General features: G+C 42.9%; 7 protein-coding genes and 1 pseudogene across 9 annotated transcripts; 2 read left to right on the top strand and 6 right to left on the bottom strand.

Annotated features, from left to right (window-relative positions):
- Nucleotides 1–32: 32 nt before the first annotated feature.
- Nucleotides 33–4,389, bottom strand: LOC108616800 (Cytochrome P450 6t3). Its single transcript, XM_089472436.1, has 3 exons — nucleotides 4,096–4,389; nucleotides 797–2,034; nucleotides 33–395 (listed from the first exon to the last, which is right to left on the bottom strand). The coding sequence occupies exons 2-3, from the start codon at nucleotides 2,030–2,032 to the stop codon at nucleotides 114–116; spliced, it is 1,518 nt and encodes a 505-aa protein (XP_089328562.1). The 5' UTR covers nucleotides 2,033–2,034; nucleotides 4,096–4,389; the 3' UTR covers nucleotides 33–113.
- LOC149268530 (putative cytochrome P450 6g2) lies at nucleotides 2,025–4,106 on the top strand. The gene is made up of 2 exons (XM_089472434.1): nucleotides 2,025–3,632; nucleotides 3,797–4,106. Exons 1-2 carry the CDS (start codon nucleotides 2,382–2,384, stop codon nucleotides 4,082–4,084), a joined length of 1,539 nt encoding a protein of 512 aa, XP_089328560.1. The 5' UTR covers nucleotides 2,025–2,381; the 3' UTR covers nucleotides 4,085–4,106.
- A 986-nt stretch (nucleotides 4,390–5,375) lies between the features above and the next one.
- On the bottom strand, nucleotides 5,376–8,053 carry LOC149268529 (cytochrome P450 6g1-like). 2 transcript variants are annotated; one of them, XM_089472432.1, is made up of 5 exons: nucleotides 7,711–8,053; nucleotides 7,532–7,554; nucleotides 6,707–7,182; nucleotides 5,842–6,645; nucleotides 5,376–5,786 (listed from the first exon to the last, which is right to left on the bottom strand). In XM_089472432.1, exons 3-5 carry the CDS (start codon nucleotides 7,169–7,171, stop codon nucleotides 5,487–5,489), a joined length of 1,569 nt encoding a protein of 522 aa, XP_089328558.1. In that variant the 5' UTR covers nucleotides 7,172–7,182; nucleotides 7,532–7,554; nucleotides 7,711–8,053; the 3' UTR covers nucleotides 5,376–5,486. The 2 variants fall into 2 exon arrangements, with proteins under 2 accessions (XP_089328558.1, XP_089328557.1); XM_089472431.1 differs by lacking the exon at nucleotides 7,532–7,554 and having other exon boundaries at nucleotides 7,711–8,050.
- A 432-nt stretch (nucleotides 8,054–8,485) lies between these two features.
- Nucleotides 8,486–11,185, bottom strand: LOC149268528 (cytochrome P450 6g1-like). Of its 2 annotated transcripts, XM_089472430.1 has the most exons (5): nucleotides 10,821–11,185; nucleotides 10,642–10,664; nucleotides 9,817–10,292; nucleotides 8,952–9,755; nucleotides 8,486–8,896 (listed from the first exon to the last, which is right to left on the bottom strand). In XM_089472430.1, the coding sequence occupies exons 3-5, from the start codon at nucleotides 10,279–10,281 to the stop codon at nucleotides 8,597–8,599; spliced, it is 1,569 nt and encodes a 522-aa protein (XP_089328556.1). In that variant the 5' UTR covers nucleotides 10,282–10,292; nucleotides 10,642–10,664; nucleotides 10,821–11,185; the 3' UTR covers nucleotides 8,486–8,596. The 2 variants fall into 2 exon arrangements, with proteins under 2 accessions (XP_089328556.1, XP_089328555.1); XM_089472429.1 differs by lacking the exon at nucleotides 10,642–10,664 and having other exon boundaries at nucleotides 10,821–11,180.
- Nucleotides 11,186–11,399: 214 nt separating this feature from the next.
- On the bottom strand, nucleotides 11,400–13,698 carry LOC149268526 (putative methyltransferase-like protein 25). Its single transcript, XM_089472438.1, has 3 exons — nucleotides 13,312–13,698; nucleotides 13,048–13,245; nucleotides 11,400–12,453 (listed from the first exon to the last, which is right to left on the bottom strand). The coding sequence occupies exons 1-3, from the start codon at nucleotides 13,696–13,698 to the stop codon at nucleotides 11,551–11,553; spliced, it is 1,488 nt and encodes a 495-aa protein (XP_089328564.1). The 3' UTR covers nucleotides 11,400–11,550.
- Nucleotides 12,579–13,039, top strand: LOC149268527 (small nuclear ribonucleoprotein F). Its single transcript, XM_089472442.1, has one exon. It carries the CDS (start codon nucleotides 12,699–12,701, stop codon nucleotides 12,963–12,965), a length of 267 nt encoding a protein of 88 aa, XP_089328568.1. The 5' UTR covers nucleotides 12,579–12,698; the 3' UTR covers nucleotides 12,966–13,039.
- On the bottom strand, nucleotides 13,631–14,285 carry LOC149268525 (uncharacterized). Its single transcript, XM_089472440.1, has one exon. The coding sequence runs from the start codon at nucleotides 14,132–14,134 to the stop codon at nucleotides 13,712–13,714; it is 423 nt and encodes a 140-aa protein (XP_089328566.1). The 5' UTR covers nucleotides 14,135–14,285; the 3' UTR covers nucleotides 13,631–13,711.
- Nucleotides 14,286–14,362: 77 nt separating this feature from the next.
- On the bottom strand, nucleotides 14,363–16,188 carry LOC149268524 (WASH complex subunit 1 pseudogene; annotated as a pseudogene).
- Between the last annotated feature and the right edge of the window lie 1,491 nt (nucleotides 16,189–17,679).

Below are 17,679 nucleotides of genomic sequence, written 5' to 3'. Positions count from 1 at the left end.
CCTTTGAGCTGTCTTGATAGATGAAAAGATAATTGTTATAGTACTTAGACAGGTAGTTTAATGATCGTATTTCACAGCCTATATTTATAGATATTTAAATATATTGGTGTTAACTACATGGGATCTAGGCAGAAACGTAAATATAACTCATCCAATGACTCCAGCATGAAGGTCTTTGGATTGAAGCGTATTTGGTTGACAGTTCTATCGCACACTTCCACTCGATGCCTTCGCAGTATGTGTGCCACGCCCAGTTTCAGCTGCAGCAAACCCAGTCGACTGCCGATGCAACCATGCGGTCCAGCACCAAAGGGTATATAAGTCATGGGTATTATATCCTTTAGACGTGACGGCGCAAAACGCTCCGGATCAAAGTGCAATGGATTGGGCCAGTACTGGAATTCAATAGAGTTAGAAAGGTAGAATCTGGAAGTCTTCCAATACAATAACAGGCTGCGATTGCATACGCATAAAAACAAAGACACAAACATTATTAACATTCTAATTAGAGAATGCATGAATATGCTAGATATTCTCATTAGACTGTAGCCTATTAGCAAATAGTTGGATATACGTTATTCTTATTGGACTTAATATTGCAATTGAAGTAATACGTAAATATGCACTTTTTGCTTATTATTAAATATTCTAATATGCTAAACATGCTTATAATTAATATATTTAATCTAGTATATTGACTAGACTAGAGGGAAGGGACTTTATTTTGTTTTTTTTTCCTTGGCCATCTTAACTAGAATAGTAGAAGCTTTTAGCTCTGAATATTTTCAGCTCTCACCTTGGCATCACGCTGTATGCCCAATATGGATATATAGGCGGGCATACCAGGCGGTATCACGTAGTCCATGTGTGGTTGCAGTGAGAAGCCCTCGGGTCGTGTGCATTCGCGATTGATGAATGCAGCAGCGGGATAGAGGCGCAAAGCCTCCAGACAAACCATTTTTAAGTACGGCAAGGTGGAAGCTGTCTCATAGCTAAGCTGCGCATCCTGGCCAAAGGCTGTGGCCAGTTCCCGCTTCAAACGTCGCTGCAACGCCGGCTGCTTGGCCAGCTCGTACAATGTGAAGCCCAGCAGGGCGGACGAAGTCTCAAAGCCAGCCAGGAGAATGATGCCCGCCTGGGAAGCTGTGAAATCCGAGTGCTGCGTACGCTGCAGTGGCTCCAGCAGACCAAGCAGATCAACATCCGCTAGAGGATTACGCTTTTGGCATCGCTGCCGCAGCTGCCTCTCGACCATCTGTCGCATGAAACGCGCATAGCCCTCGGCAAAGACTTTGGCGCGTAGTAGCCAAGTCCATTGTGGCAAGAAGAAGATGCACATGAAGTGCAGCACCTTGGTGAGATTCGGGTGGAGTAGCTGCTTAGTCTGATCCCTTAGGAGTGACTCACCATGGCGCAGTCCACCCACATCCCAGCTGTAGAACAATCTGCCCGTCACATCGGTCGTGTACAGCTGGCACATCTCACTCAGCGGCAGCACCTGCTCCGCCCGCCCGGCCATGCGCCTATCCAGATGCTGCTCCAGCTCGAGCAGCACCTGCTGCATCAAGGGATACATGCGCTGCTTCATCCGGCCACTGCTGAACATCTGCGACATGCAGCGCCGACTCTCTCGCCACACCGGATACTTGGCCAGGGGCAGGGTCAATGCGCCCATCGGATCATGCTGAGCATCGGCGGCTTCATACCGGTTGAGGAAGCTATTAAATTCCTTGATCAGCACCAGGCTTATTAGTTCCGGATCGCGCAGCATTAGAACCGGGGTCTGGAACACGTAGAAACCAGCAAGCTTCGCGTGCTCAATGCGTGCATCTGCATAGATTTCCTTGAAGAGATCACCAAACGAGATGCGCAGCAGCAGAAGCTGCTTCAGGTGACCAAATGGCGTCCAGCTGGAGGCGGGTATATGGATCAGTCGATGCCGACGGAAGTAGCTATAGCGCTGCTCTAGGTACAAGTAGGTGTAGAGCAGCGCCAGAGACAGCAGCATCAGAGCCAAGGAAAGAGCTAACATAACTGAAAGATAGAAGTTGGAAGATAAAATATATTAATTTTAATTGAAATCATAACTCAAATGTGCATGTATGTATATCTCATCTCTTACATAAGAAGCTCTCATAGAAATACGCCTGAGCTCTGTTCAATGAAGTATAGAATACAAAAGAAACAAAAAGACGGCGAAGAAGAAGCATATACAATGAAAATCGCATTTCATTCAGAAATCCAAAAACCGAGAATAGAAAATGAACGCGTGACGCAATTAGCTTAACCCCGATCATAATCTTCCAGCGCGAGCTGAGGATAAACCCCGATGGGAAGGCAGTCGTGGCAAACAGTGGCTGGGCATCGCTTGAGCTGTGAGAATGACGCTTGGCACAGTGCTGCTTCTGCTGTTCTGCATCCTGATCTGTGGATATTACTACCTGAGACACCATTATGCCTATTGGATAGCACGCGGAGTGCCTGAGCTGCGTCCTCGGCTGTTTGTGGGCAACCTGGGCGGGCTGCTGAGCATGCGCAGTAGTCCGGCGGATTTCATTGGCGAGATGTACAATCATCCGGATGCGCAGGATAAGCCCCTTGTGGGCATTCATGTGTTCTATAAGCCAGCGCTGCTCTTGCGCGATCCGGAGCTGATTAAGCGAATCATGGTCAAGGACTTTGCGAAATTCAGCAATCGCTACTCGAACTCGGATTACAAAGGCGATCCGTTGGGCTCGCAGAATATATTCTTTCTGAAGAATCCGGCCTGGAAGGAGGTGCGCCTGAAGCTGTCGCCATTCTTCACCAGCAATCGGCTGAAGAACATGTTTCCCCTGATCGATGAGGTCGGCCGCAATCTGGATGCGTATCTCCGCCAGCAGCCGCTGCACAATGAACGGATGCGCTGCTTCGATCTGGAGGCCAAGGAGCTGTGCGCTCTCTTCACCACGGATGTGATTGCCACGGTGGCCTACGGCATCCAGGCGAACAGTTTCACCCATCCGAACGGCGAGTTCCGTCGCCACGGCCGGGCGGTCTTTCAGTTTAGCCTGAAGCGAGCGGCAGAGTTCACGTTGGTGTTCTTCTTGCCACAGCTGGTACCCTACTTCGGCTTCAAGGTGGTGCCCGCTGAGTCCGCCAAGTTCCTGCGCGACACCATCAGCTATGTCATGGCAGAGCGTGAGAAGTCCCAGAAGACCCGCAACGATCTAATCGATCTGCTGATCGACTTCAAGCGCAGCACTCAGCAATCGAAATTCGTCTTCGATGGCGACATTCTGGTGGCCCAGGCCGTGCTCTTCTTTACCGCCGGCTTCGAGTCCTCCTCGTCGACCATGGCCTTCGCCATGTACGAGCTGGCCAAGCATCCGGAGGTGCAGCAGCGCCTGAGAGCAGAGATCAAACAGGCTCTCATTGCCAGCGGAGGCTGTGTCAACCAGCAGCTGATCGAGTCCCTGGAATACATGCAAATGATACTGCAGGAGGTGCTACGCATGTATCCTCCACTGCCCTTTCTCGATCGCGAGTGCACCAGCGACGAGGGCTACTCCCTGGCGCCCTTTCACAAGTTCTGCGTGCCCAAGGGCATGCCCGTTTATATACCGGCTTACGCCTTGCACATGGATCCACAGGTGAGTTGAGCTTTGCAGGTGCATAAGTAGAGAGGTGAAGAGATCTTTTTAGATCTGCTTTAGCTTCGTGTAACTCTTCTCTTCTCAGCTTAGTCCTTAGTCTCTAATTGTAGTCCCCTTCTAACTTCTCCCCTCTCTCTCTCACTCTCTTTCTCTCCCCGCAGTACTACCCGCAGCCGAGGCAATTTCAGCCGGAACGCTTCTCCTCGAGCAACCGGAAGCTGCACATTCCGTATACCTACATGCCCTTTGGTCTGGGTCCGCATGGATGCATCGGTGAGCGCTATGGCTACCTGCAGGCGAAGGTGGGCTTGGTCTATGTGTTGCGCAATCATTTGGTAACAACATCGGAGCGAACTCCGCGTCGCATGAAACTGGACGCGAAGGCAATCATACTACAGGCCGAGGGTGGCATCAATTTGCGACTGGTGCGCGATCCCCTGGGCGTTTGAATAGAACTTACTTGAACTTCAGAAATGGGGGAAACTCGCTGGATAGTAGTCGAATAGTTCACCTGTCAGCAACTCACGTAGCACTAAGCTTTCATTTCGCGTGTCTTCGCATTTTAAACTGTTCAAGACGAGCATTCGAACTTCAAAATGCATTTTGATTGCCTCCGATACTTGCGTGTCGCTGCGAAAGTTGCGAGAGGTGCAACAGCTAATCAAAGCGCACTACTGCGACACTCTACAAATCTCCAAATTAATAAGGGACGACCTTTGCTCAAATTGTTATTAGCGCAAAAAAAAAAAAAAAACAAAAAAAAAACAAAAAAAAAAATCATTAGCCCCTAAGTTCGACTATCAAAAATTAAATCATGCGTATTTATGATATAATCAAAAATAAAGCTTTTAAGAGGGTAATTATCAGATTTAGCAGCTTCAAGAGACGTTATTATATATTGGAATATATTCTTAAAGAAAGGGAAAATTAAATAAGTATAGTAAGGCAAGATTTATTTATTATTGTAATAACCTTTTTCTTAAAGAGCTTCAATGGGGTTGCTGTGTTTTTGTATGCATATTAATAATAATAATAATAAATTCTTAAAAAAGTAGTTATATCTTGATTAATGCATTGTCTGAAGAATCAACGGACTTCATTGGATTTTACAAGAAATAAAATTAAATTAAATGTGCTAATAATAATAGTTGATATTTAAATAAAATACTATTGATTAATATATATTTAAAATCAATTAAACAAATTTTACATTAATTTGATGAAAATCTATATTTATTATAAAGTATTTAAAAAACATTTTAGCTAGTGAATCAATGTTTAAAATTGATTTTTAATTTATATTAGTCAATAGTATTTATGCAATTTATATTAAAGGTGAAGATTACTATTGAAATATTTACTATTATATTCATATACACCTATACATATACATATACAATACATATACATATATGCATTTATTATAAGCATATACATATAAGCATATTTTTTTTTCGCTACACTGTGCATAAATTCAACAATTTCAGTTTAGAAACGCAATTTAAATCAAATCGATATTTAAACGATTTCTAATGCCCATCAAATACAATAATATGGAAATTGATCTCAACACAACAAATCTAATCAAGCAATTGAATAATCTCTAAAGACTTAGGCTGCCAGCCGTCCGTCAGTCGAGTGACAGGGGCAAGGCGCTTAAATAATAATTTAATCATTTTATTTACAACAAAGAACGAGACTGTCTTATCAGAGGCCAGGTGGAATAACAACTTGAAGCACTTTGAATTGCTTTCGTCTTTTTTTAATGTAAATCGAAGCCCATAACAAAAATAAATACAAAACTATAAACTGCACCATCAGCATTACATGAGAGGATGCCCAAGCCAGAAATCATAGAGCTTTCGCATCGTATAGTCTATCGTTGACAATCTCAAGAAACATGCCCGACTTCAGCTGCAAAATAAACGTCTTAGGATCGAATTCAATCTCCTTCACGGTCTGGGGGCAGGAGCGCACGAAATGATTCTTGAGGAAGTGGACCAGACCCAGTTTGGTCTGCAGCACTCCGATTCGACTGCCGATGCAATTGTGGGGACCCAGACCGAAGGGCTGGTAGGCCATGGGCTCAATCGATTTGCGGTTCTCGGCCGAGAAGCGTTCGGGATTAAACAGATTCGGGTTGGTCCAGTACTAGATGACAGATGATTGATTAGGCAAGGATTTTGCGGGATTTGTTAAACGTTACCTTAGGGTCTCGCTGCAGTGCATAGACGGGTATAAAAATGGGCGTGCCATTCTCCAGTTTGTGGTCATAGTAGGGCTTCAGCGAAAGATCCGGCTCTCCCTTAATGCTCTGATACTCGCGATCTAGGAAAGGTAGCACTGGATACATGCGCAACACCTCGTCCACTACCATGGATAGGTACTCGAGTGAATGGATTTTGTCGTAGCTCAGTTTGCCATCCTTCTCCTCGAGTAGGGCTTCATGGATTTCCTGTCGCAGCCGCTTCTGCAACTCCGGCTGCCTGGCCAGCTCCAGCAGGGCAAAGGACATGGCTGACGAGCTCGTCTCGAAGCCCGCCGTGAAGAATACTCCCGCTTGAGCAACCAAAAAGTCGTTGTCGTTGGCCAAATGCGGCTTGCCCGGCTCCAGGGCTGCCTCCTTGCGCAGGCCCACGAGCACATCGATCAGATCATTGCGCACCGTCGCCGTTCGCTCTCGCTCCGTCATGACGTGGCCAATGGTATCGCGCAGGAATTTGGAAAAATCGTCCGGAAACACCTTGATGCGCAGCAGCGACACCAGCTTCGGCAAAAAGAAGGCGACAAAGAAGTCCTTGCTCCGCGCCAGCGTCGGTGCGAAGATCTTACGGCCTTGCCTACGGAACTCAGCATCTGGATTCGACAAACTATTCGCACGCACACCATACGCTATCGTTGCTATTGAATCCGTCGTAAACCTGGCGCACACATCCTTGATATCTGTAACGTATTTGCCTCCGTTTGCTGGCCACTCCTTGGCTAGCATAGACTCTAGATCTGCGGCTATCTATGGTGGATCAATTCAGCTTTAAATTGGAAATTATTTAACTATAGTCTGAAGAACCCACCTCCTGCATGAGTGGATACATCTGCTTCATCTTTCCGCTGGTGAAAACCGGCGTCAGCTTCGTCCTTATCTCCTTCCATTGTGGATTGCGCACAAAGAACAGATTATTCGAGCCAAGGGCATCGTAATGTGGATCGGTGCGTCCATAGCGATTGGTGAATCGATTAAAATCTTTGATTAGCACCGATTTAATAAGTTCCGGCTCGCGGATGACCAAACCAGGTTTATTGATTACATAGATGCCAACAGCGGCCTCATTCGCCATCCGCGGATCACTGTACACATCCGAGATGTGCAGGCCAAAGGAGTTCGACTGCGTAAACACTGGCCCAGTATTCCCTATAATGGGCGTGGGCTGCATATACGGAATGCCCTTGCGCTGCCAATAGCTGTGATTCCGTTGGAACCACAAATAAACAGCGCTAAGCGCGCCGACAATCACAAACAGGGCGGCCGTTAAAACCATTTCACAGGACTCTACAAAACAAATGGAACTTGATTTCAATCTTAGCTTATGCAATATATATAATCTGATATATTTTTTAATTAAAAATGAAATTAACACAGGCAATAAAAATCTTAGCAAACTCATGTAAACAAACAATTCTAAATAAAAGTTATCTAATATACTATAATTCGGTCTTATCAAACGCATTTATTTTATTATGTACTTTGTTGATTCTTTGTAAAAACTACTTCACTGAAGATAAGCAAAGCTCTTCAAAATCTGATAATCATAACAAATAACTGTAAATATTTTATATAATGGAACATTTTTTAAAGAATTTAAGTGTTTAATGAAATTTAAATGAAACAAATTACTCACATTAATCAAGTACTTTCTATTAGCTATGTTTGTACAAAAAAAGCATTAAAAATATATAAATATTCTATAAAAATATCATTATAATCATTAGAAATATCATTCATAACAATGCAAAATCCACTTAATCAAATTTCTATAATCCTCCCGCACGGTATATCCTTTTCCAGATTTTCATTTACCTAATAAATATTTTGTAAATAATTTGATTCACTTCCGATTACAAGTACCGACAATTAGCGAGTCTGAAATAACACTTGCGATCGATTCATGTCTACTTCAGGTTTTTATAGACACCGTCTACAGGGAAGATAATGAAACAATGTAATCAACAGTTGGGGCTCAACTAGATGATACGTTGTAAACGGGAATTGTTCTCAAATAATAATACATCATCAGTGGGATCAGTGGGAAGACTTAAAAATATACATTGTCAAATTGTATGCATACATTGAAATTTCATAGTTGTTCAGACTACCCTCGTTTATATATTATATATATAATATACGGCTATATACATACATATATAATTTCTTTTAAAGATTTTTGATTGAGAAGATTACTATTGAAATATTTACTATTATATTCATATACACCTATACATATACATATACAATACATATACATATATGCATTTATTATAAGCATATACATATAAGCATATTTTTTTTTCGCTACACTGTGCATAAATTCAACAATTTCAGTTTAGAAACGCAATTTAAATCAAATCGATATTTAAACGATTTCTAATGCCCATCAAATACAATAATATGGAAATTGATCTCAACACAACAAATCTAATCAAGCAATTGAATAATCTCTAAAGACTTAGGCTGCCAGCCGTCCGTCAGTCGAGTGACAGGGGCAAGGCGCTTAAATAATAATTTAATCATTTTATTTACAACAAAGAACGAGACTGTCTTATCAGAGGCCAGGTGGAATAACAACTTGAAGCACTTTGAATTGCTTTCGTCTTTTTTTAATGTAAATCGAAGCCCATAACAAAAATAAATACAAAACTATAAACTGCACCATCAGCATTACATGAGAGGATGCCCAAGCCAGAAATCATAGAGCTTTCGCATCGTATAGTCTATCGTTGACAATCTCAAGAAACATGCCCGACTTCAGCTGCAAAATAAACGTCTTAGGATCGAATTCAATCTCCTTCACGGTCTGGGGGCAGGAGCGCACGAAATGATTCTTGAGGAAGTGGACCAGACCCAGTTTGGTCTGCAGCACTCCGATTCGACTGCCGATGCAATTGTGGGGACCCAGACCGAAGGGCTGGTAGGCCATGGGCTCAATCGATTTGCGGTTCTCGGCCGAGAAGCGTTCGGGATTAAACAGATTCGGGTTGGTCCAGTACTAGATGACAGATGATTGATTAGGCAAGGATTTTGCGGGATTTGTTAAACGTTACCTTAGGGTCTCGCTGCAGTGCATAGACGGGTATAAAAATGGGCGTGCCATTCTCCAGTTTGTGGTCATAGTAGGGCTTCAGCGAAAGATCCGGCTCTCCCTTAATGCTCTGATACTCGCGATCTAGGAAAGGTAGCACTGGATACATGCGCAACACCTCGTCCACTACCATGGATAGGTACTCGAGTGAATGGATTTTGTCGTAGCTCAGTTTGCCATCCTTCTCCTCGAGTAGGGCTTCATGGATTTCCTGTCGCAGCCGCTTCTGCAACTCCGGCTGCCTGGCCAGCTCCAGCAGGGCAAAGGACATGGCTGACGAGCTCGTCTCGAAGCCCGCCGTGAAGAATACTCCCGCTTGAGCAACCAAAAAGTCGTTGTCGTTGGCCAAATGCGGCTTGCCCGGCTCCAGGGCTGCCTCCTTGCGCAGGCCCACGAGCACATCGATCAGATCATTGCGCACCGTCGCCGTTCGCTCTCGCTCCGTCATGACGTGGCCAATGGTATCGCGCAGGAATTTGGAAAAATCGTCCGGAAACACCTTGATGCGCAGCAGCGACACCAGCTTCGGCAAAAAGAAGGCGACAAAGAAGTCCTTGCTCCGCGCCAGCGTCGGTGCGAAGATCTTACGGCCTTGCCTACGGAACTCAGCATCTGGATTCGACAAACTATTCGCACGCACACCATACGCTATCGTTGCTATTGAATCCGTCGTAAACCTGGCGCACACATCCTTGATATCTGTAACGTATTTGCCTCCGTTTGCTGGCCACTCCTTGGCTAGCATAGACTCTAGATCTGCGGCTATCTATGGTGGATCAATTCAGCTTTAAATTGGAAATTATTTAACTATAGTCTGAAGAACCCACCTCCTGCATGAGTGGATACATCTGCTTCATCTTTCCGCTGGTGAAAACCGGCGTCAGCTTCGTCCTTATCTCCTTCCATTGTGGATTGCGCACAAAGAACAGATTATTCGAGCCAAGGGCATCGTAATGTGGATCGGTGCGTCCATAGCGATTGGTGAATCGATTAAAATCTTTGATTAGCACCGATTTAATAAGTTCCGGCTCGCGGATGACCAAACCAGGTTTATTGATTACATAGATGCCAACAGCGGCCTCATTCGCCATCCGCGGATCACTGTACACATCCGAGATGTGCAGGCCAAAGGAGTTCGACTGCGTAAACACTGGCCCAGTATTCCCTATAATGGGCGTGGGCTGCATATACGGAATGCCCTTGCGCTGCCAATAGCTGTGATTCCGTTGGAACCACAAATAAACAGCGCTAAGCGCGCCGACAATCACAAACAGGGCGGCCGTTAAAACCATTTCACAGGACTCTACAAAACAAATGGAACTTGATTTCAATCTTAGCTTATGCAATATATATAATCTGATATATTTTTTAATTAAAAATGAAATTAACACAGGCAATAAAAATCTTAGCAAACTCATGTAAACAAACAATTCTAAATAAAAGTTATCTAATATACTATAATTCGGTCTTATCAAACGCATTTATTTTATTATGTACTTTGTTGATTCTTTGTAAAAACTACTTCACTGAAGATAAGCAAAGCTCTTCAAAATCTGATAATCATAACAAATAACTGTAAATATTTTATATAATGGAACATTTTTTAAAGAATTTAAGTGTTTAATGAAATTTAAATGAAACAAATTACTCACATTAATCAAGTACTTTCTATTAGCTATGTTTGTACAAAAAAAGCATTAAAAATATATAAATATTCTATAAAAATATCATTATAATCATTAGAAATATCATTCATAACAATGCAAAATCCACTTAATCAAATTTCTATAATCCTCCCGCACGGTATATCCTTTTCCAGATTTTCATTTACCTAATAAATATTTTGTAAATAATTTGATTCACTTCCGATTACAAGTACCGACAATTAGCGAGTCTGAAATAACACTTGCGATCGATTCATGTCTACTTCAGGTTTTTATAGACACCGTCTACAGGGAAGATAATGAAACAATGTAATCAACAGTTGGGGCTCAACTAGATGATACGTTGTAAACGGGAATTGTTCTCAAATAATAATACATCATCAGTGGGATCAGTGGGAAGACTTAAAAATATACATTGTCAAATTGTATGCATACATTGAAATTTCATAGTTGTTCAGACTACCCTCGTTTATATATTATATATATAATATACGGCTATATACATACATATATAATTTCTTTTAAAGATTTTTGATTGAGTACAGGGTATTGTAAGTTGAATTACAATACGCTTTGCAGATAACTGATCATCACTTATATGTATACTTAGTAAAATGAATTGATGTTGAGATTTGTATGGCGCTTAATTACAACTGATAGACAATTTGCAATAAAAGTTGAAAAACCCGAATCGATGCAGCGAACGAGTGTAGTCTGATAGACGCATAAAAGTCGCCAATAAACAATTGTAACAAATATGTAAATTTATGTATTTCATGTTCTTTTTACATAAAAATAATTAATTGACACACATTCATAATGGTTTAGACTACCCTCGTACATATATTATATATATATTATTAGATTAGCACACGCTTTTCATATTCATTGTCGAATCTAGCTTTCCTTGAATGCAACTACTGCATAGTTTCGTGGTGATATGACAGCATCGAACAGATCAATCAAATAGCTGTGCGTGTAGCCCAGTTCCTTGAGGTAGAGCAATCTATCGAGAAGAATTAGGCTTTCCACCACCGGTGCAAATGACATGCGGAGCAGATAAAAGAGCGATAGATAATGTCTATCTGATTCGTGCTGCTGCAGCAAGGCTTCCAGTTCATCTTCTTTGACCTCAGCCAGCCATGGAGCATTTAGCTTCTTTGAACACTTTTGCACATATTCAATAAAATTATTAAATTTTTGTACTTTGCCCACTTGCAGGCAGTTCTTTAAATCGGGAGCATGGCTGCAGACCAGAACCTCGAGTAGTGCGCGATAGTAGAGCGAAATGTTAGGCAGCTCCTTGGCTGACAAGGTGCGCTCAATGGATTGTGCGGCTAGCATACGGGCATTTCGACCCAGTTTTACTTTGCGTTCTTGAAGATAGCGACTCATAGGGAATCCATAATCCGTTGATTGCTTCATCAATGCCTTATTCCCAAAGAATTCTTGTTCCGAGTAGCGCTCGTTCAATAAATGATAGCAGCAACCCACATTACACAGCACACGGCAATTATTTTGAGCATGAAAGACCTGTAAGCAAGTGGCGGCAAGATTTCCACAGGTGTGAAGGCCGGTAAGACATATGCGCGGATCAACGACTTGTCGCTCATCCTTAAAATGTTCCTTAATTAAATCGCTCAAGTTTAGTTCGGTGGTTATGTAAATCGAAGTTGTTTTATATTTATTTGTGGGGGTATTTATATGTGTCTCCTTAGTGGGAGACTTTTTACCGCGTCTTGGTGGTGTTTTTCCTTGGTTTAGTATCTCAGCGCGTTCTGTTAAGCCATTCCAGGCGCGCTAATTCAAATAAATTGGAAACAAAAATAGTGTTGATTAGCGTAAGTAAATTACCGATTGTCTGTATGCCTAACATGCATGAATCGATATATCGATATATGTTTCTGCCACCCCGTTTCGCAGCTGTCATTCTTCTTCTTATTGCTGCATGGCATGCACGACGCGAAAACGTTTTAGCCGGCAAATAAATACGCGTTTTTCTATTTTCATTCCACAACTCGCATAAAAATAAACAATCAAACAAAATGTCAGCTGGCATGCCCATTAATCCTAAACCATTTCTAAATGGTCTGACCGGAAAGCCCGTGCTTGTTAAACTAAAGTGGGGACAGGAATACAAGGGATTTCTAGTCTCAGTCGATGGCTACATGAACATGCAGCTGGCAAACACAGAGGAAGTTATCGAAGGCTCCGTTACGGGCAATCTAGGCGAAGTGCTGATACGCTGCAACAATGTACTCTACATCAAAGGCATGGAAGATGACGATGAGGAGGGCGAGATGCGAGATTAAACCAACTCTCAGTACAACTTAGCATTAAGTGACCAAAAAGTGAATGAAATGAAATAAAGTGTATTTATCTTTAAGCACATACCTGTAATTTACTATCTCGTGAAAGGGCATTTTTAGTGTTGGACTCATTAGCATCGATTCCAAGCACCGAAAGGCCATACTCTAGACTTAATCTCGACGAGAGGTATCCTTTGCCATCCCCAGCATCAACAATATAGCAATTAGATTCGTCTATTATACTCTTTACGAGCTTGTTTACCAAGGCCGCAGTTAGCTCCACCTGTAGATTTGTTTATGTGTAAGGGTTTTAAAGCCGCTGTTCTTTTCTGAATGACTTCATATCTACCTCATGGCACTTCTTAGCGCTCATAAATTCTTTAATGTTAAGCTGAGTTTGCATTTGAGCATTCAGCAGCTGGTCCAGTTGCTCAACACTAGTCAAAAGCTCTGTGGTACTGGACAAGCGTTGGCGCTTACTAATTTCCAAAAATTGGGTAAGTGCTGGAAACTGTTGCAAATTAGTTGCGTCATTCCAAAATAATATTTTTATGGCTTGTTGTACGTCCACAGGTGTTGGAAGCTCTGCTCTTAATGACTGAGGCACAAATTCATTCCAATAGTCATCCGTTAGGTAGTTAACCATGTGGCAATTAACTAAAGACATGTACGGCGTCAAGTATTTTATTAACTCATCGAGGCGACACTGTAGTTGTCCCACTCCTATATGTGCCATCTTGTTAGTTCTTTTAGAAACTGTAATCTCTGCGCTCTTGCGTTGTGCGTTCAGTTTCCGGAACAGTCCCCTTTTTGGTGCCCAGCAAAGCGCACAGTCGCCGATGCGTGTTCCGAATGTGTTCCACAGCGCCAATGATGTCTTGGTCGGGATCGTTTTGACGTGGAAACTCTTCAATAAGCTGCCGTAGCTGTTGCAATGTGCGTTGCAACTTTTCCGTATGTGGTAACTGCTGTTGAGCCACCACTTGGCCGTAAATGCCGCCCAGTTCCTCGCCAAGTTGAACGCCTTGAGCGTAGCCAAGTTGGTAGCCCTCCTGATTACCCTGAGCTCGACCGTCGCTGATACCTTCAGCGTAGCCCTGACGTGCGTGTTTTTCCTCGGTCAGCACTATATCATCAAACAAGTCATTAATATCTCGCGAATCGCCGGACATCGTTTCAATGTGTTTTCCTTATTCAGTTATCGATACAAGTTTATCGATGACACCCGCTTTAAGAAGAAACTAAATTAACATCTTTACAGCACTAGCTTTTGCCAATGCTTGTCCAACTTTCATATACAATAGCCTTCAATTTCATGCAATTTTAACGATAGTTTCCAATATGAAACTGAAAACCTTACGCGCTTTGCAGCACTTTACATTACAAAAATAGTTACTCAGTTGTTATGCTCGATCTGCCCAAAACAGTTTAATAATTTTGTCTAATGCTTAAAGCAAGGCACACACATATAGCTGGAATTAATTTAATTCTAATTAATTTGGTTCTACTCCCAAGCATCTGCATCAGCATCATCATCATCATCGGAATCGCCCTCGTCGCTGGACATGGAACTTTTGCTTTTCTCCATTGGTGCTGCAATTATTTTTGACAGTTGCAACATCATTGGGTTCCCTGATTGCTCCACCGGATTTGGATTGCCTGAGATTCCCTTACGTCGCAGCATAAGCTTATTGTGTAGGTCCGCCATCAGATCACCTCCACTGGTTGCACTACCTCCTGCCCTGGATCGGCTTGTTGCATTACCATTTAGTTTGCCCACAGCATCTGCGTCTCCATCTGGATTTACGGGCGCAGCAGCTGACGAACGCAAGCGTCCACCATGTACACCCCCAGCATTGCGTATGGCAGCCATCAGCTCAGATCGAGGATCATCTGGTGGTGGTGCCCGCGATTCGGGTATGTTTAAAGGTGTTTCCAAGGATGGGGAGATGGGTTTGACGGCGCCATCAGAAGACAGTTTGGCAGTTGTTTGGGCGGGTGGTGGTGGCGGTGGCGGCGGCGGTGGTGGTGGGGGCGGCGGAGGCGGTGGTGGAGCACATTGCGCAGCTGTTGGTACAGTTCCAGTATAAGATCTCCTCGTCATGTGCGTCTGCGCTGCTATTGCCTGCACAGTTACAACCATGTTATCAGGAACAACATCTAACTTTTCACTCAGTTCAGTCAACTCGGGCAAGTCGGGTAAATCGACAAATTGATGCGATGGTGCAATGGGTGTCTTCTCCTCGACCGGCACATACTGCAAGTCATTCGCGATGCCTGGCAAATCTGGTAAGTCCAACGGCACGTCGATAGCCGGTGCCGCCAACGCTGCGGGCGTATAGCGCAAGTCCCCAGCTGGTGTGGTTAGCTTGGTGGTGCCATGTGCCAGCGAGTGGGGCGCCGGTGCCAATAACTGGGTGGGCTTTGGCTTATTGTTGACATCTCGTTTATGGTTCTGCGGAGGCAAGTTCCGCTTCCAGGCATTTAGATCATCACTGCCATAGGCGAATTCATTGGTATTGAAGCGCAAAACTGCAGGCACTGATTTAGCGGGCGGCAATGGACCCAAACCTGCGACGCTGTTTGTGAGCTGACGTTCTGTGATAAGCGGCGTCTGTTGCTGCTCCTCGCCACGCACATGAAAGAAAACGGCGTCGATATCCACGGCACTGTGCGAATCACTCGCTGAGTCAACATTGCGATTGCGTTGACGACGTTCTGATATCGTTGTTGTTGAATGTTTTTGTGTTGGTGTAGGAATATCCATTGACTCTTTGGCCACGGCCGGAAAGGTTGCAGGTATGTTGTTTAAGATACCGTGGCCTGGAAACCGGGCGGGCGCAAAGATTTTGATGGATTTCTTGGAGCCAACAAGTGCATCAATTTTAGCCTGGGCACGCATGACACGCTCATTTATATGCTGAACCTTGGCACCATTTTTTTCTAACCGAGCATCGATGCGGCCAAAAATTGAGTTGATTGTTTTGTTTAGACAGTCTAGCGACTGTGCTGCTCTGATTATTGTTTCCTCGTGATGTAGATCAGTCGGAATTATCGTTACCTGGTAGGCGCTGTGCACATAAGATTCGCTTTCGTCCATTTTTCTTTATTTGTGGATATAGTAAGAAATTAACGACTTGCATTTAGCTGTTGGCGATTTCTATCGCCCCTTTGTTGACCCTATCCAATCAACAGCTGGTTGTGCGAGAACTGATAGTGCTGCCAACTTGCGCGTTGTGTACCAATGCCGATACTATTTTATCTATCGATACATGACGCATTTATGAGTCAAAGTGTGGCAACACTGACCAGAGAATAAATAATACAAGATTACTTAACACTCCCTCCGCGGAGCTGATCGAAAGTCGTCCACACAATTAAAAGCCCTTGGCAGGCACAAGTCAAATTTGCGTATTATAAACATACATGCATATATGTATGTGTATGTATGTATGCATGTATGTATGCATGTACATATATACGCCCGTACAATATTTACAGCACAGGACAGGAAGAATAAAGAATTGCACATATGCATGTATGTGTGTATGTATGTATACATGTAAGTAAAAACATACTCATTAAACACAGTTTATATCATTCATACAAATAACAAAAAATTTGAAATTTTATTTTATCATTGTAAACTCTTTCAACAGTCATCAATCAGAAGGCCAATAATGGAATCGTCGCCAAGGGATTTTCATTTCTTTGCGTTACTGGCTTGTGCGTGCATACATACATATTTGTATGTATGTACATACATATGTATGCATATGTGCATAGTGCCTTCATATAATTTATACTGTTATTAATAAATAATCTTTGTTTTTGTTGATTTTTTGTTACATATTGAACGTTATGTTTTTTATTTTCATATTAATTATTTTATTTTTATGTATATTAAATTTATGAAATAATATTAAACAGATTGATATTTAAAACAATTGTTTTTATGAATTGATGACTTCGATAAGCAAGCACACGATCATTGATACAAAATAAAAGGTACTTAAATAGAAATGCGATTCTACAACTCCAACCCTAAATCGGTCAACCAATTCTAAGTTGAGGTAGGCACACGCCAATGTTCATGTCCCATGCATACACACATGTACATACACACACGCGCATGTAAAGGCCCACAGCATACAAATGCTTCTACAAGTGCTATTCCATAATTGTGAGCATCGCATCCCATGCGAACACACACACAATCAAATGTATACATGTACAAGACCGACCAAATGCAAATGCTGGGCATTAAAATTGCTTAGGCTGAAAGAGCTTCGCACACTGTCATACATATGCTCATACATGTACTAAGTGTGCAAGTGTGACTTGCCCGTCGCGAAATCATATTTTTTATGCGCATCTACACTCTCATACCCTTCCCAAAAATAATCATCGAAACGCTTACAGTTTGTTTGCATGAGCGTGGCAAACGCTTTAAAATTTCGGTATACTCTTCGCTGAAAAGGAAAAAGCTGGGATCGTCGCGAACAAAAATTTCAATTTTTGTGCGCCGCTGAGAGTGATGATTTCAGCGACCATAGAGAGCGAGAGAGAGGGACTGAGAGAGAGAGAGAGTAGGACAAATGGCACATAGATGTGCTTCATACATAATCACGACCATTTCGTCTGAGCGCTCACAGCGCACTGTTTTTGTCGTCCAATATTTTCACTGCTCGAACCTCCAGCGACCGAGCCGAGCAAA

Source organism: Drosophila arizonae, chromosome 5 (genome assembly GCF_054131065.1).
Source record: "Drosophila arizonae isolate 15081-1271.41 chromosome 5, UAZ_ARI_1.0, whole genome shotgun sequence".
Lineage (NCBI taxonomy): Eukaryota > Metazoa > Arthropoda > Insecta > Diptera > Drosophilidae > Drosophila > Drosophila arizonae.
Note: the sequence above shows the minus strand (reverse complement) of the source record. Positions and strands in the feature narration are given on the sequence as shown.

What these genes read in the sequence shown, in the direction of transcription:
- LOC149268525 (XM_089472440.1), bottom strand. Translation starts at nt 14,134, where the DNA reads ATGTCCGGCGATTCGCGAGATATTAATGACTTGTTTGATGATATAGTG.
- LOC149268526 (XM_089472438.1), bottom strand. Translation starts at nt 13,698, where the DNA reads ATGGCACATATAGGAGTGGGACAACTACAGTGTCGCCTCGATGAGTTA. An exon ending in GCGCTAAGAAGTGCCATGAG is followed by an intron (nt 13,246 to 13,311) that starts GTAGATATGAAG and finishes ACAAATCTACAG; the next exon opens with GTGGAGCTAACTGCGGCCTT. An exon ending in CACGAGATAGTAAATTACAG is followed by an intron (nt 12,454 to 13,047) that starts GTATGTGCTTAA and finishes TATTTGAATTAG; the next exon opens with CGCGCCTGGAATGGCTTAAC.
- LOC149268530 (XM_089472434.1), top strand. Translation starts at nt 2,382, where the DNA reads ATGACGCTTGGCACAGTGCTGCTTCTGCTGTTCTGCATCCTGATCTGT. An exon ending in CCTTGCACATGGATCCACAG is followed by an intron (nt 3,633 to 3,796) that starts GTGAGTTGAGCT and finishes CTCTCCCCGCAG; the next exon opens with TACTACCCGCAGCCGAGGCA.
- LOC149268529 (XM_089472432.1), bottom strand. Translation starts at nt 7,171, where the DNA reads ATGGTTTTAACGGCCGCCCTGTTTGTGATTGTCGGCGCGCTTAGCGCT. An exon ending in TGTATCCACTCATGCAGGAG is followed by an intron (nt 6,646 to 6,706) that starts GTGGGTTCTTCA and finishes GATCCACCATAG; the next exon opens with ATAGCCGCAGATCTAGAGTC. An exon ending in CACTGCAGCGAGACCCTAAG is followed by an intron (nt 5,787 to 5,841) that starts GTAACGTTTAAC and finishes TCTGTCATCTAG; the next exon opens with TACTGGACCAACCCGAATCT.
- LOC108616800 (XM_089472436.1), bottom strand. Translation starts at nt 2,032, where the DNA reads ATGTTAGCTCTTTCCTTGGCTCTGATGCTGCTGTCTCTGGCGCTGCTC. An exon ending in GCATACAGCGTGATGCCAAG is followed by an intron (nt 396 to 796) that starts GTGAGAGCTGAA and finishes ATTGAATTCCAG; the next exon opens with TACTGGCCCAATCCATTGCA.
- LOC149268527 (XM_089472442.1), top strand. Translation starts at nt 12,699, where the DNA reads ATGTCAGCTGGCATGCCCATTAATCCTAAACCATTTCTAAATGGTCTG.
- LOC149268528 (XM_089472430.1), bottom strand. Translation starts at nt 10,281, where the DNA reads ATGGTTTTAACGGCCGCCCTGTTTGTGATTGTCGGCGCGCTTAGCGCT. An exon ending in TGTATCCACTCATGCAGGAG is followed by an intron (nt 9,756 to 9,816) that starts GTGGGTTCTTCA and finishes GATCCACCATAG; the next exon opens with ATAGCCGCAGATCTAGAGTC. An exon ending in CACTGCAGCGAGACCCTAAG is followed by an intron (nt 8,897 to 8,951) that starts GTAACGTTTAAC and finishes TCTGTCATCTAG; the next exon opens with TACTGGACCAACCCGAATCT.